This window comes from Girardinichthys multiradiatus, chromosome 17, assembly GCF_021462225.1.
Source record: "Girardinichthys multiradiatus isolate DD_20200921_A chromosome 17, DD_fGirMul_XY1, whole genome shotgun sequence".
Classification (NCBI taxonomy): domain Eukaryota; kingdom Metazoa; phylum Chordata; class Actinopteri; order Cyprinodontiformes; family Goodeidae; genus Girardinichthys; species Girardinichthys multiradiatus.
The window spans coordinates 10373135-10387717 of record NC_061809.1 but is presented as its reverse complement, the minus strand read 5'-3'; the positions used below and the strand labels follow the sequence as shown (position 1 = coordinate 10387717).

The window sequence follows — 14583 nt, the reverse complement described above, 5'->3', positions numbered from 1 at the left end:
AAGTTTCTTATCAGCTTCAAATGAACAGGAAGTAACCAAATGTTAAAAAGAAAGAGCATGCAGTGGGTAAAAGACTGACAGATAAAAAGAGAGAGTGGGGAAAAAGAGATTTTTCAAAGGCGCAGAAAAGTGTTCATTTAAGCAGCTCTTTGAAGCTGGTTGTCCCTGCTCTGAACAGAACTCGACCACACTCCCCTCATATTGACACAGACCGAAAAACAAACAGTCCAAAGAGAAGATGAGGAACAAAAACAGAACACAATAAAAAGCGAACCTCTGACTGGTTCCTATTATTGTGACTGTGGACAAAAGTCTGTCAAAAAACATGCATAGTGTTGCTCGAATTTGGCTTTCAAAAAACCTTACTGATAAATAACAAGCCCTGTCTCTGATTAGATGTTCTTTTGAAACTGTACAGATATCATCAGGGCAGGCCTTGTCTTCTTCAGCAGCTGATGTTAACACAGTGAGCTGCTCGCAGTCACCAGAATAAACCTGATTTAACATCTGGATGGTTCTTATTTTGGACATGGATCAGATTTACAACCACTTAGATTCATTTTTACCAACCTGCAAATATGCCCCGATCTGTCTCCTTACCATCTGTATGCAATCACATGTTTTTTTGTCAGTGGCGCATTCAGAGGATTCAGTCCATATTGACATCATGGCATCATGTGGTATCCGCACATCCGTGATGCAAATCTTACATTCCACCACATCCCAAAGGTGATCCATTGGCTTCAGATCTGGTGACTGTCGAGGTTATTGAAGTACTTTCAAGAAACCAGTTTGAGATGATCTGCGCTTTATGACATGGGGCATTATCTTCCAGGAAGTAGACATCAGGAGATGGGTCCACTGTCAGGAACAGTACTCAGACAGGCTTTGCTGTTTAAATGGTACTCAAGTGGTACTAAAATGTGCTGAGAAAAAAGGTTTAGATGACAGCTGATGATTGGTTGATTCACTCTTTGTTTTAACAAGCAGCTGAACAGCTTAACCTAATAAAGTGACCTGTGAGTGTATATCACACACTTTATGCTTCTCTTAAAGAAATTGCTCGTCATGAGATTTATAAGCTACAGGTTCAGGTTCTGAAAAAAGTGTCCTTTCATGTGAATGCATGATTAGAACATTAGCCATAACTTTATGACTACTGACAGGTAAAGTAAGTAAAATGGCTATTGGAACATAATGTTCTGATGAGAAGATCTGCATCAGAACACAAACAAAAGCAATAATCTTACCCCACCCCATAATTAACCAAAGAACCCAAAGGATCATAGATCCCCTACAGCATCTGGAGAATCCTCATCCACATCCAGACTAAAAGGGGAAACATTTGGCAGTACAAAGCTGAGTCATTCAGTATTAGACAACTGTGTCCAATGTTGTGGCTGCCAGTGTATGTGTGGGCATGCATTTGGGCATATACCTGTCTATATGTGTCTTGATGGTGCTCATCATTGCGTGAGTCGTAGTATTGCTGGATGAAGCCAAAATATTCTTGCCTCTTCCTCTGTAGAATGCTTTCTCGCCGCTCTGCGTTGGCTGGCAGATAACCCTGAAAGGCAAAGTCACAGAGAGGATTAAAAATGGGGGGAAAAATGTCAACACAAGGGAGCAAAACAGAAAAAAGAAATACTTGTGACTTGAATTTTTTAATTGAACTATTTTTACATGCTCTGCATTTGAACACGTTTATGTTTTCAAATGAAGCGGGCACCACTTATTGTAAGTTTTGGATCCTAATCGAAGCAGCAGGAGGCTTGTTATAAACCAAAGTTGTGGCTGGAAAAAGCAAAATACTTCAATAGTTTTTACTGCCAGTTGCCTGGCAACTCATACTTTGGAGAGAAACAGACGAGTTTCCAGTTTATATGCTAAGCTAATCAACTGTGAGCTCCAGCTTTTTTTAAACAAAGATAACGGAGGCAATGATGCTGTCAATTCACTGCATATGCACAAGTCCTTTAACTGAAGTCAAATACAGCAAGTTTTCACATTTATGTCTCATTACAACCACAAGCTTCAAAGTAGTGATACATATCAAACTTATGCATTTAATTTCAAATTACACGAATACAGACTCAGCCTGAGCAATTTAAATTCAGGTTCTGATGGCACTAGTTTCTACCCTTAAGAAAACGTCACTCGTCACTTGACACACTATTCCCACAATGAAGCATGGTGGTGGAAACATCATGTTGGGGGGGGCATTCTTTATTAGGCTGAGAGATCACGATTTCTGCAAATTGCAGGACGTTAAATTTAAAACTTGGACACTTTCATGACCATCATGATTTAAACTTCATATCTATACAAATCTCAACTGAATGGTGCACAACTGACTGACAGCTGGTGTACAGAGGTTGTGGCTTCTAATATTTTTAATTATTGAAGAAATATTCCTTGGATTTACCTGCACCCAAATCATCATGCCTGTAACAGCTATCAACACATTATGGGCAACTGTCAAAACAGTTTTCTAGCCTTTAACCCTGATAAATATACCCATAATGAAGGAGTTGGTGGTGGATGATGTAACAAAAACGTTTTGATTGCATAAACAAACTTCAATAAGCCAGTTTCTGGAGTATGATGAATTTCTGGGCCCTGTGGTTTTGTCACAGTGTAATAAATCTAAATTCCTCAACCAGGGCAGATGAATACCTGAAGTCTACTTCTCAAACAGTGGAAAAAGCCATGAAGAAACGCACATACAAATTGAATATGTCGCTAAACTACTACTTTAAATACATTAAATAATGCTTCCACATGAGAATCCTAACTTTTTAGACTGCTCCTTTAGTAGATTTGCAGTGTTTTCTGCTAATTTTCAATTATTTGCACGAGTAGTAACTTCTGACCCCTTTCATTTTGAAACTTTTAAAGTTGTGCTTTAAGTTTGTTAAAAACAAGTTCTGCAAACCAAACTCCGACACCTGGGGTTAGGAAGCAAACTTTCAGCTGTGCGGCCGAAAGCTTGTTGCTTTGCAGGCCTACCTAGCTGTCCATGTAAGTGGGAATGGGTCTGATGGGAGCATTTTATAAGCATGCATGTGTGAAAAAGTGTGGAGCTATGCAAAGTCCAGCTAATGCAACGACGAGAAAGTCAAGCCCAACCTGAGGAACAAACGCGACATCTTCAGAAATTATTGACCGTGGGGTTGAAAAATAATCACGGAGTTTAAATTTTGTGATAAAACATAAATTGAGCTCCTGTAAAAACTTTCACAGTGATAACAAAAACAAATTGTTCTGGCTGTGGAGCTTACAGGAGATGGGTTTCAAAATATGAAGAATTGCACTAAATTTGCCATTTCTTTAGAACTTGATTCTAAGAGCAAACTAAATTATAAGGTTAGTTCAGGTTACTTTTATTAAAGAAAGCTAGTCGTGTCTAAATTTTGGCCTAAGATCTTGGAAAAGGATCTGGTTTTCCTTTGTAGAGTTTCAATTTAATTTAATTCAGTTCAATAAAACTTTATTTGTCCCCAAGGACAGATTATTGGATGAATGGATTGACAGACAGATGAACACCAGTTTTACAGAAAAGTTCCTACAAATACAAATAATTTTCCATTCTCTAGAATGGTAACCTCATCCAGGCCTGTAACCTATTTAAAGGAGGAATCTTGCATCAATTACTTATGTAGTTGTTTTGATTTATTTCAGCTTTCAGGACCACTGCAGCACAATCTGACCAAAAGAGTAAATTTGGGCCAGTGCAGACTTGTGAAAACAAGCAGCTAGAGGAACATTTAGTTTACTCTTGTTATTTAGCTTGTTGTTGCAGTCTTTACCCTGAAAACACTCAAATCCTTCTGTTTCTTATAATGCTCCTCCCTTTTCAATAAAAGATTACACATTTAGCTGCAGTTCAGATGTCCCCACAAACTTCTAACAGGTTTACTTCCAGGTTGCCTCGTATTTAGTCCAATTAGTCTCCCTGTTATCTCTGCTAAAGAAAAGCATGCCCACTGCATGACACTGCCACCGCCATGCTTAACAGTGGGGGTGGTACGTTCAGGGTGATGTGTAGTGTTAGTTTTCCACCACAAGAGGTTCCACATGTTAGCTGTGCCCCTTACATCACAAAACAGTCCTTGTGACTTTCTTTTTGCCACACTTATAGCGGACATATTTGTGGAGCACAATGGTTTCCCTGTCAACAGATTCCAAGCCAATTTGCTGCACTGAATTTTATTTAGGGGTGTCAGAGTAAAAGGCTGAAAGCGTCCCCACTAACACGAACGTATATTACCGGAATAGGCCGAAAAAGGCTGATGTTCACTATGTTTTTTGGTATCTTGAAGTAATTTATCTGTTTTCTGGAAGCAAGTTTCCATTCTTCTGGCCATGAGAGACAAAAACACTATCAGTTTTAGGCAGGTAACTACAGAAAAGCATATAATAGCAGTAAAGGTTATATGTTTTTTTTTGTTATTTCCCTCAGACTCAGGCCCAGAGGATTGTTTGTCTCACACAACAGTTTTGCTTGCAGACACAATAGACTGATATACACTCTGGCCAACACGTTAAAACCCTGGAAACGGTTAAAAGCAAACTTAGCAGTTAGAAAAAATATATAAATGTATGCATGTACGTATGCACACACATACACATTTATTTATTAATAAACAGGCTGTCAACATGTCTTTTTCTCACTCATGTGTTTGTCATGACAAATAAACCTACATGTAATATCTTTAAAATATTTGTTCAGTCCATGTCCGACTGTTTGCTTCTGTTCATTAAAAAGAAATAATTTCACAACGAAATTGCTGTGAAAGAGGTCAGTTGTTTCCTCATCCACACCCCATCTCACCGCCTCTCAGTCAGTGCTGCCATGCATCCAGAGAGACATGTTGGTGCCAGCACAAATCAGGCTGAACATTGGCTGTGTTGGCGAACCAACCCTCCACCCACTCATCGACTTTCTACCCAGCGGTGTCTATGCCAAAACGTCACAGCGTCACACGTTGAAACGGCTCCATATGCAGACACACACTACGCTTGCGTACACACACAAAAACAAAATGCTCCAGGCCAGCTACAAAGCACTGGGCTGCAGTGTGAGGTGCATGCTGCCAACCGAGGGAGAGAAGAGTGTGTGTGCACCGGTTGAAGGTTAATGGGCAGCTTAAAGGAGGTCAGTCGCTCAGCAGCTGCATTAGGGCTCAATGAGGCACTACGAGGATGTTAATACCTTTATTTGGTTAACGAATATTATTTGTACTATTGTTAATACTATCAACATTTATTAGTATTATTAAAAATGTGTATATATATATATATATTTATAATATTATATATTGATTACCAAATGTCATTAGAATATGAACTGATGACAGTGTTATAAAGCAGCATTTCCTCCTTTGAACAGTTGCAGTTTACCTACACCTCATTTCTAAATTCTTCCCAGAAATATAATCTGCTCCCTGCCCTATAGGAAGCTCCACCTGAGTAAACTCAGTGAAAATAAATAATAGTAATAAAAACACATCGAAAATATGCTTGGGGAAACTGTTTAAATGAAACCTCTTCCTTTTTTACTTAGTCTGCTCTCTAAATTGATTTCCACTTTGCAGGAAAACTTTATCCTGGAAGCAGATTGGAATCTGTCTCAGTGTGAGCACAACGGAAGATGGATTAAAATTAAACTTCTCGTCCCTCGAGTGTCTTCCCATTTGTATTTTTAAAGACACATCTCAAAAGTTCCAATGCCTGGTTTAAGAAGGAGTGAAATTCAATTCAGTTTTAAAGCTACCTTTCTGTAGAAATGTTGAATGTCGTAACTACTGAGAAGTTCATTCTGTTATTTCAGTAAATTCTCAGTATAATCTCTACAGACTGCTCTAGAAAGCATTCTGATTTGATTTGTGAGTTAGTTTAACAATTATTTTTCAAGTATTGCAAAACAGTATTTGTGGCAGAAAACACAAACTGCACCTGACCCTGAACACATCATCCCCATGGTGAAACACAGCATCATGCTGTGGGGAATGCTGCCAGAGGTTACAAAACACTTCAGACTTGGGTGGGGGTTCACTCAGATTCAAACATTCAAAGTTTGGGACTAAATTTAAGACCTTCAGTTCAGAGATGCTCTTTATCCAACCTGACAGAGCCATGAATCATTTCCTGCAACCTCACACTTTCTTGTTGGTCTGTCATTAAACGTGGCTTTAATGTCACAAAATGTGAAAAGGGTCAAAGGGTATGAATGCTGTAGATGCATTTCAAATGAACACAGAAGAAGGGTGGGCATAACTACATCAGATTTAATAAAAAAAAAACATTGTTCTCTTCTCTCAGGCAATGTAATTAAGTGCTGTTGTATTGTAACTATTTAACATAATAATCTCGGAATCTGTCCTGGCTGCTGCCGCTCTCTGATGTATTTCATTTAGCCCTTTAGCCTTATCGATATTTTCACAGCCAGTTAGTTTTTTCTCGCCCACCATCTCACATTTAACAGCCACGCTCCATTAGCAAATGTACATTTTGCCACGGGGCAAGGATTTCTTTTTTTTTTGGGCAAAGCCATTTAATTTCTTCCTTTCCCCTTTAGGCTTGGACACCGAGCGCTCTTTAAACAAATGAAATAAGAAGGTAATATTTGTGAAATAATGGGAGGTTAAAGCGCGTGTGTTTCAGAGGCTGCAGGCAACCTTATGGAGTATTTTTCAGCTAATGAAAAAAAAAAAGCTGTCACAGGTTATTACTGTTCTCTTAGTTTCCCTGTTACAGAATATTGTTTCTGGCTTTTTTATTTCCACGCTTGTTTAAAAACAGTGAAAACAGTAAATCATGACACGTGGAAATAAAACTAAGTTAGTCTTAGGCTCAATGACAAACCGGAGAGAAGTCTCTCAGCAGAGTTTAGGTTTAGGTAGCTTTAGTTGTGTTTGATCTCTTCTCTGCGGATCATACCCCATGCTGAACAGATCATAAGGTCTCCATAAGGCATCCATCCATAAATAATGGAATAATCATGGCTATATTTCATAAACTTTTGTGAACAAAATGTCATCTCAATGATAGCATTTTTTAATAATTCATTCTATTAAAAGGTAATAAAGTGCACTTTCAAGTTTTATCAAAATAAGTTAAATTGACTCTAAAGTCAATAATACACATCAAATATTAAATGTTCAATAAACAACCATTAATTGGTCGTGTTTTGTTGCGCAACATCCAGTAAGTTTAAACCAATTCAAAAGTCCCATAGGCCATCCGACATTACAATTCTATAAAACAAAAGAAACCAAAACCAATGGAATGAACAACTCACGGCCAAGTGGTCATCAGAGAGAACACCGTTGAATCAATCGGCTAAGTTATTTCAGGCTGATTCATGCATGTTGAGCAGCGAATTCACAAAAGCTTCTTGCATTTGTTAGTACTGCGAACTTTCAGTAACAATGCTGTTATACACTATGTTTCTGCAGGTGTAAAATGGTGTTATTTTGCATTCTCTTCATCCTTCTTTCTCTCATCTATTCTTTTCTCCTCCTCTCCCTTTTTCCCCCACCTTTTTTTTTTCCTTTTCGTACTCTGCGTTCATTGTGTTTGGAACGATCTCTAAGCAGTTTCTAATAAAGTTTTTTATATATATCAAGCGGAGCATTATAGCGTTAGCCCTAATGCTCCACTTGTAAAAGTAAATCTGTTGGCCTTCCTTTTGGCACTCAGACAACAATTCTGAGTGCTACTCTGACTGACAGGACACGGTAAATAAAAAAAACAAAAAAACAAGACAATATGAATCTGAAATGTGCCTAAACATGTATTTTAGGTTCCTGAATTTGTGTTTTTTTTAACTGAACCATGGCCTCTTTGCTCATCTGGCTCATCTAGGTGACATGTTTATTTGCATGTATAGCAGTTAACTGGTACCTAATCTGATTGGGCCAACGCATTGTGTTTAACTGATTGTTTTCCCTGAAAGAGACAGTTAAACTGACACACAGCAGCCCCAGGAATATAATCAATCCATATGTTGTAGTGCTTAGAGAATGATTTCTTCCAAACACCCTCCAACAAAAACTGCTTTACACAAAAAATCTAACAAACAAAGGCCTGGCTGTCTTCAGATCTTTGTTAAGCAGAAACTAAACATCAATCAAACAAGCACATGGCCTCAGTTCAAGATTCACCAGTCCACTTACATCTCGAAGAAGCCAAACAAGTGGCTTCAGTTATCAGCTCTGACACAAAGAGCCTGGATCTTGCTCACCTAGGGGTTTCAAAGTCACAAAATAATTGAAAATAACAATGTACATAACGACATCGTATGTAAACAATAACTGTTCTAATTCACAGTATGGAAAGCTCATTCAGTTTTACCATAAGTGTTGTGTTTAATAATCAAGAATATTTTTTATGTAATAAATGGAAATAAAGCACTGACTGTCAAGTGTTCATCAGAGAAACAGCCTGGGGGAAGAAACTGTCTCTTGGGTGGCTTCTTTTAGCAGACAGCGCTCTGTAGCGCCGACCTAAAGGTAACACTCTAAACAGTTTATGTGCAGGGTGTGTGGGGTCTGCAGAGATTTTAGCTGTCCTTTTTCTGACCCTAGACCTGATAAGTCATGGATAAAGGAAAGCAGACCTGGCAGTTCTAACAGATAAATATGCTTTAATCTAAACCATCCTATTGTAGCTCTTGCTACTTGTACAGGTCCTTCTCAAAATATTAGCATATTGTGATAAAGTTCATTATTTTCCATAATGTAATGATGAAAATTTAACATTCATATATTTTAGATTCATTGCACACTAACTGAAATATTTCTGGTCTTTTATTGTCTTAATATGGATGATTTTGGCATACAGCTCATGAAAACCCAAAATTCCTATCTCACAAAATTAGCATATCATTAAAAGGGTCTCTAAACGAGCTATGAACCTAATCATCTGAATCAACGAGTTAACTTTAAACACCTGCAAAAGATTCCTGAGGCCTTTAAAACTCCCAGCCTGGTTCATCACTCAAAACCCCAATCATGGGTAAGACTGCCGACTTGACTGCTGTCCAGAAGGCCACTATTGACACCCTCAAGCAAGAGGGTAAGACACAGAAAGAAATTTCTGAACGAATAGGCTGTTCCCAGAGTGCTGTATCAAGGCACCTCAGTGGGAAGTCTGTGGGAAGGAAAAAGTGTGGCAGAAAACGCTGCACAACGAGAAGAGGTGACCGGACCCTGAGGAAGATTGTGGAGAAGGGCCGATTCCACACCTTGGGGGACCTGCGGAACCAGTGAACTGAGTCTGGAGTAGAAACATCCAGAGCCACCGGGCACAGGCGTGTGCAGGAAATGGGCTACAGGTGCCGCATTCCCCAGACCTGGGCTACAGAGAAGCAGCACTGGACTGTTGCTCAGTGGTCCAAAGTACTTTTTTCGGATGAAAGCAAATTCTGCATGTCATTCGGAAATCAAGGTGCCAGAGTCTGGAGGAAGACTGGGGAGAAGGAAATGCCAAAATGCCAGAAGTCCAGTGTCAAGTACCCACAGTCAGTGATGGTCTGGGGTGCCGTGTCAGCTGCTGGTGTTGGTCCACTGTGTTTTATCAAGGGCAGGGTCAATGCAGCTAGCTATCAGGAGATTTTGGAGCATTTCATGCTTCCATCTGCTGAAAAGCTTTATGGAGATGAAGATTTCATTTTTCAGCACGACCTGGCACCTGCTCACAGTGCCAAAACCACTGGTAAATGGTTTACTGACCATGGTATCACTGTGCTCAATTGGCCTGCCAACTCTCCTGACCTGAACCCCATAGAGAATCTGTGGGATATTGTGAAGAGAACGTTGAGAGACTCAAGACCCAACACTCTGGATGAGCTATAGGCCGCTATCGAAGCATCCTGGGCCTCCATAAGACCTCAGCAGTGCCACAGGCTGATTGCCTCCATGCCACGCCACATTGAAGCAGTCATTTCTGCAAAAGGATTCCCGACCAAGTATTGAGTGCATAACTGTACATGATTATTTGAAGGTTGACGTTTTTTGTATTAAAAACACTTTCTTTTATTGATCGGATGAAATATGCTAATTTTGTGAGATAGGAATTTTGGGTTTTCATGAGCTGTATGCCAAAATCATCCGTATTAAGACAATAAAAGACCTGAAATATTTCAGTTAGTGTGCAATGAATCTAAAATATATGAATGTTATATTTTCATCATGACATTATGGAAAATAATGAACTTTATCACAATATGCTAATTTTTTGAGAAGGACCTGTATATGGTTGTTATCCTCTTGGAAGGTAAATCTCTATCCCAATTGCAAGTCTTTTGTAACCTCCAAACACATTCCTCCCGGCAAAGAAAAGCATTCTCACAACATTATGCTGCCACCACCATGTTTCACACTGGGGATGTGCAGTACTATATTTTGCCCAACATAAAGTTTTTTGCATATAGGGCAAAACTTTAAATTCTGTTCCCCTCTGACCAAACGGTTTCATTGAGTGATTGCAGTGTCTCCTATATGGCTTGTGGCAAATTAAAACCATTGCTTGTTTTCAACAATGGTTTTCTTTTTGCCATTAATAGCCCAGAATTGTAGAGAAGACAACTAATAGCTGTCCGTTCAACAAATTGTTCCACCTGAGCAATGAATCAGTGCTACTCCTCCAGAGTTTCCACTGGCGTTTTGGCTGCTTCTATTGATTAATGCTCTCTCCCCCTCGGTAATCTGCATTGTCCCTTTTCAAATATTCAGCATAATTTAAAGTGGTTGAATACAAATTAGGGGTGCACTGATTGCAGTTTTCTGGCCGATCACCATTTACCGATCTTTAAAAACCCTGACCTGCCGATTCTGATTTTGGCCGATACCAATTTTATAACTGACACCGTCAGGTGTTATAAGGTCATACCTTCAATGTTCCAGTCTTACTTTACTGAAAAACACTGAACAATCCCTGTGAAACAATACATACTTGTTTTAACTGCACATGATGTAGTGCTCTCAAATAAAAAAATCAAACGTTTAGAGAAATTACAGTTCCTTTAGTCTTTCATTTTTCACATTTTAAAAAGAAACAAAACTTCCACAACAGGTTAGAATAAGTAAATAAGATTAGTGGATAAGATCGGTTTCACGTGCAAGTATCAGCCGATCACCGATCTCTCAAAATTAAGGAAATCAGGGCCGATCAATTGGTGCACCTGTAATACAAATCCATGCTACACTAACGAAAACCCAATAAAATACAATTGTTTGTGGTTGTAATTTGATAGAATTGTTGAAAACCTTGGCAGGCACTGAATGCTCTATATGTATCTAGATATGTTTACATGAAATCTACAAGTTTTACTAATCGAAGGGTGTGTGGTTCAACTCTTGGCTTCTTTTCGCAATACAAGTTTGATAGTTGGGATTAATTGGAATGTATGTACCCAACTTGAAATCTGTATGATTCGACTGAATTGACTTTGTAAACTGCCTTGAGACAACGTGTTGTGAATTGCCGCTATATAAATAAAACTGAATTGAATTGGCAAGCCCTTAACATAGCTAAATCCATGTGTATTTTGAACAGATGTAAGCTTGTACACCACCATTTTTAAGAGTTTTAATAATGCAGCTTGTTTTTAGGCAGCCCTTTCAGTGGGCAAATCCATAAAATAAACCCACGAGTGCAGCCAATGCATTACTGAATCACAGATGCACTGAAACACTTTACACACTCATACAAACAGAAAGACTAGAACGCACAACTGAACACAAACATGAACAGTGCATTGATGAGGTGTTATGTATGGCACATCAGCTTTACTGCCAGAAGCATAAATACATATATACATACACTAACAATAATCCAGTGCTTTGTTACTCTATAAGGTGTTGTAAGCCTGTATCTGAGCAGAGCACCAAACAAAGGCACTGTTTATAGCTCTAGAGCCAGTCAGTAACCTCCATCCACCGGAAAAAGCAGCACCAACAGCCACACATACATCCGTGCACCTTTAATGACATCTTTTCTGCGGCACATTAGCTATTGTGCTGTAATTAATGGGAGAGTCAAGGCGTTCAAAAAGCCAGACTTTCCTCAGCAGACTAAGAGCTGTACACCACAACAATGGCTTAATGAGTAAACACACCGTGCCTCTCATGAATAAATTATTTGTGCTTCACAATTAATTTTCCCTATTGAAGTTTGGAAGAAGAAAAAAAAAAAAAACGTCTCTTGGTCTTCATAAATCAAAACAGGAAGGGATAGGGTAGGAAAAAAAACCATGACAGCAGATTTGTGTACTTTTGTGTGTGTCTAAGATCAACACCATGTGTTTATTATTTGTGAGGGTTTATCTGTATTTTTATGCATGTGGAGTCCAGCTTTTATGAATCTGTATAACTTCCAGCTTTATGGTGCTATGTAGGGGTTTGTTTAGAGCGAGCTTGTGCGCACAATTGCTTTTGTGAGTATTTTATGTTTTGTGCTTCTGTTAAGGCTGTGTGGAAATATGTGGCTCTGTGCAGTCAGAAAACTCACAGAAAGAAGCTTCCAGGCTATCGGTCGAACTTGGCGTGGGATTCCAGACCAGCTGAGTTTTCGTAGTTCTTCTGTAATACAAGAAAAACACAATGTCTTCATTTTTTATTAAAAACGACAGCACGTTCACACAAGAAATGCTCTTTGAAATGAGGTGCATCACATAGCATATGTTGTTTATTGTGTTTGTATTCCTGACCCTGATGCTGCTGTAGAATTAATGGAAAAGAGGCAGAAAGGCAGAAAAGAAGCAGCCAAACACAGATGAGGCAATATATTCTCAAAGATTTGGGGAGTTTACAAATAATACTTCACAAAACAAAACTGCAACTAATTTCGGTATTTCAACATTTGCAATGCAGATTTAATGCACATATTTGGTTAAAATGTGTTGGTTTTGCTTTTAAACAGTCACTGTGAAGTCAGTTGCCCTGAGGGGATAATAAAGACTCTTGAAATCTTAAATTAAGGGAAATCACATTTGCCAAGAGGGAGAAAGTAAACCACTGTTGGATGCATATCTGTGTCCAGTCTTCAAGCGACAATAAATAGGAAATAGAATTGTGATGCCTGCACATGTGTTCATCCTGGATGCACAGAAACATGATTTTTACAGGGTTTTCTACAGCTTTAATTGCAATGTGTTTTTCACCTGTTGTAATTGCAAAACTAGTCTTAAATATTTAAAAGGCGGTACAAGGGTTGCACAATACCAGAAAACATGTAACTGTGAGGCTATTGTTATTTATTATTATTATTATTATAATTATTAATTTAGTTGTTTATTATTTATTATTATTATTGTTACTGTGATTTAAAATAACCAACATTTTACTGAATCCCTGTTTTCTTTTTCACCATCACAATGCCCCAACCACCCTTAGTGTCGTATGCACTAAAAATATACACCAAACGTCCAACAGTGAAATATATTATTGGCTAGTGGAATTTGCATGTGCAGCACTTGAAATAGTACATCCTGCCAAATATTGCATCAAAGAGGTCCTTTGTGATTGCCATATTGGACACAGTGACATTGTAACGACTGCAATTTGATATATTGTGCAGCTCTACGTGGTTCCAAAAGTGCAAGTCCCTAAGTTTATTACAAAGGCCTGCAACACCATGCTTGAATCTTGTGATGATGTTATTGGTTGCCATTAACCCATATTTCCCTCTCTCTTTCTCATCATAATTCTCATGCCAGGATGGCTAAGAAATAAGAATACCAAATATCAGAATTTAGCTACTAAACCTGATCAGAGCCTCTCTGAATGTAGCCGATTATTCATTGAGTAAATCAAATGCGGTATTTGTATTTAGAATTAACTGATGGTAAAACCCCCTTAATCCAAAAGGATTTTTTTTCATTCCTACAAAATCATCTTAATTGCTCATTTTCACACATGTTCCTACAGTGTTAGGGAGAAATTTGGGGCTTAACTTAAAAAGTTCTCAATTCAGCTTTAAGAAAAACTACCCTCATCCAAAGTGGACCATATTTGTCTTATTCTGATAGCAAGTTGGCAACTAACCCTATCCTCAATTTCCAAACTTCTATTCCCATCTGACTTTTTGGCAGTAAAAATATGATGGGTTAGAAGTGGACTATTAACTACTTTTTCCCCAGGCTGGGTATGAGAACCTGCAGGGTATAATGTAAAATGAATCTGACGGAGAGGTGCAAATTGAACTTTTAAATTGGTGGAGAGTAATCCCCATTGGGCTCATGAGGACCCAGAAAATATGGCTTAATGCAAGGTTTCAGCCAGCCCATACACCCTCTCTCCAACACACATACACACGCACACACACACAGTGACAGTATAGGATATGGGAGTATGGGGATCAGCAGTGATTGAAGGAAAACGTACTTTGCCCAGTGTGTTTTAAGCATCTTGTGTCTGCTATTAAACCCCATTTTCAGAGAACTGAACAATACTACACAGACAGTGCAAATTCTCCATAAAGATAATTTCTCAGCACAAAAGGAGATCTTTACACAAAAGCATTTGTCCCTGGGAGTGGTTAAGATATCTGATAATATGAAAATCATTCTCAGCCTTT

At 38.6% G+C, this 14583-nt stretch overlaps 1 protein-coding gene across 5 annotated transcripts in view; it reads right to left on the bottom strand.

The window, feature by feature from the left end:
- tbc1d22a (TBC1 domain family, member 22a) overlaps positions 1-14583 on the bottom strand; it is a 166749-nt gene that overhangs the window by 117507 nt on the left and 34659 nt on the right. For all 5 annotated transcript variants that reach the window (XM_047389884.1, XM_047389883.1, XM_047389886.1 and 2 more), the window contains exons 6-7: positions 12517-12587; positions 1439-1567 (exon numbers count right to left, since the gene is read on the bottom strand). In XM_047389884.1, the coding sequence (XP_047245840.1) occupies positions 1439-1567; positions 12517-12587 (200 nt within the window). The remainder of the gene's footprint in view (positions 1-1438; positions 1568-12516; positions 12588-14583) is intronic.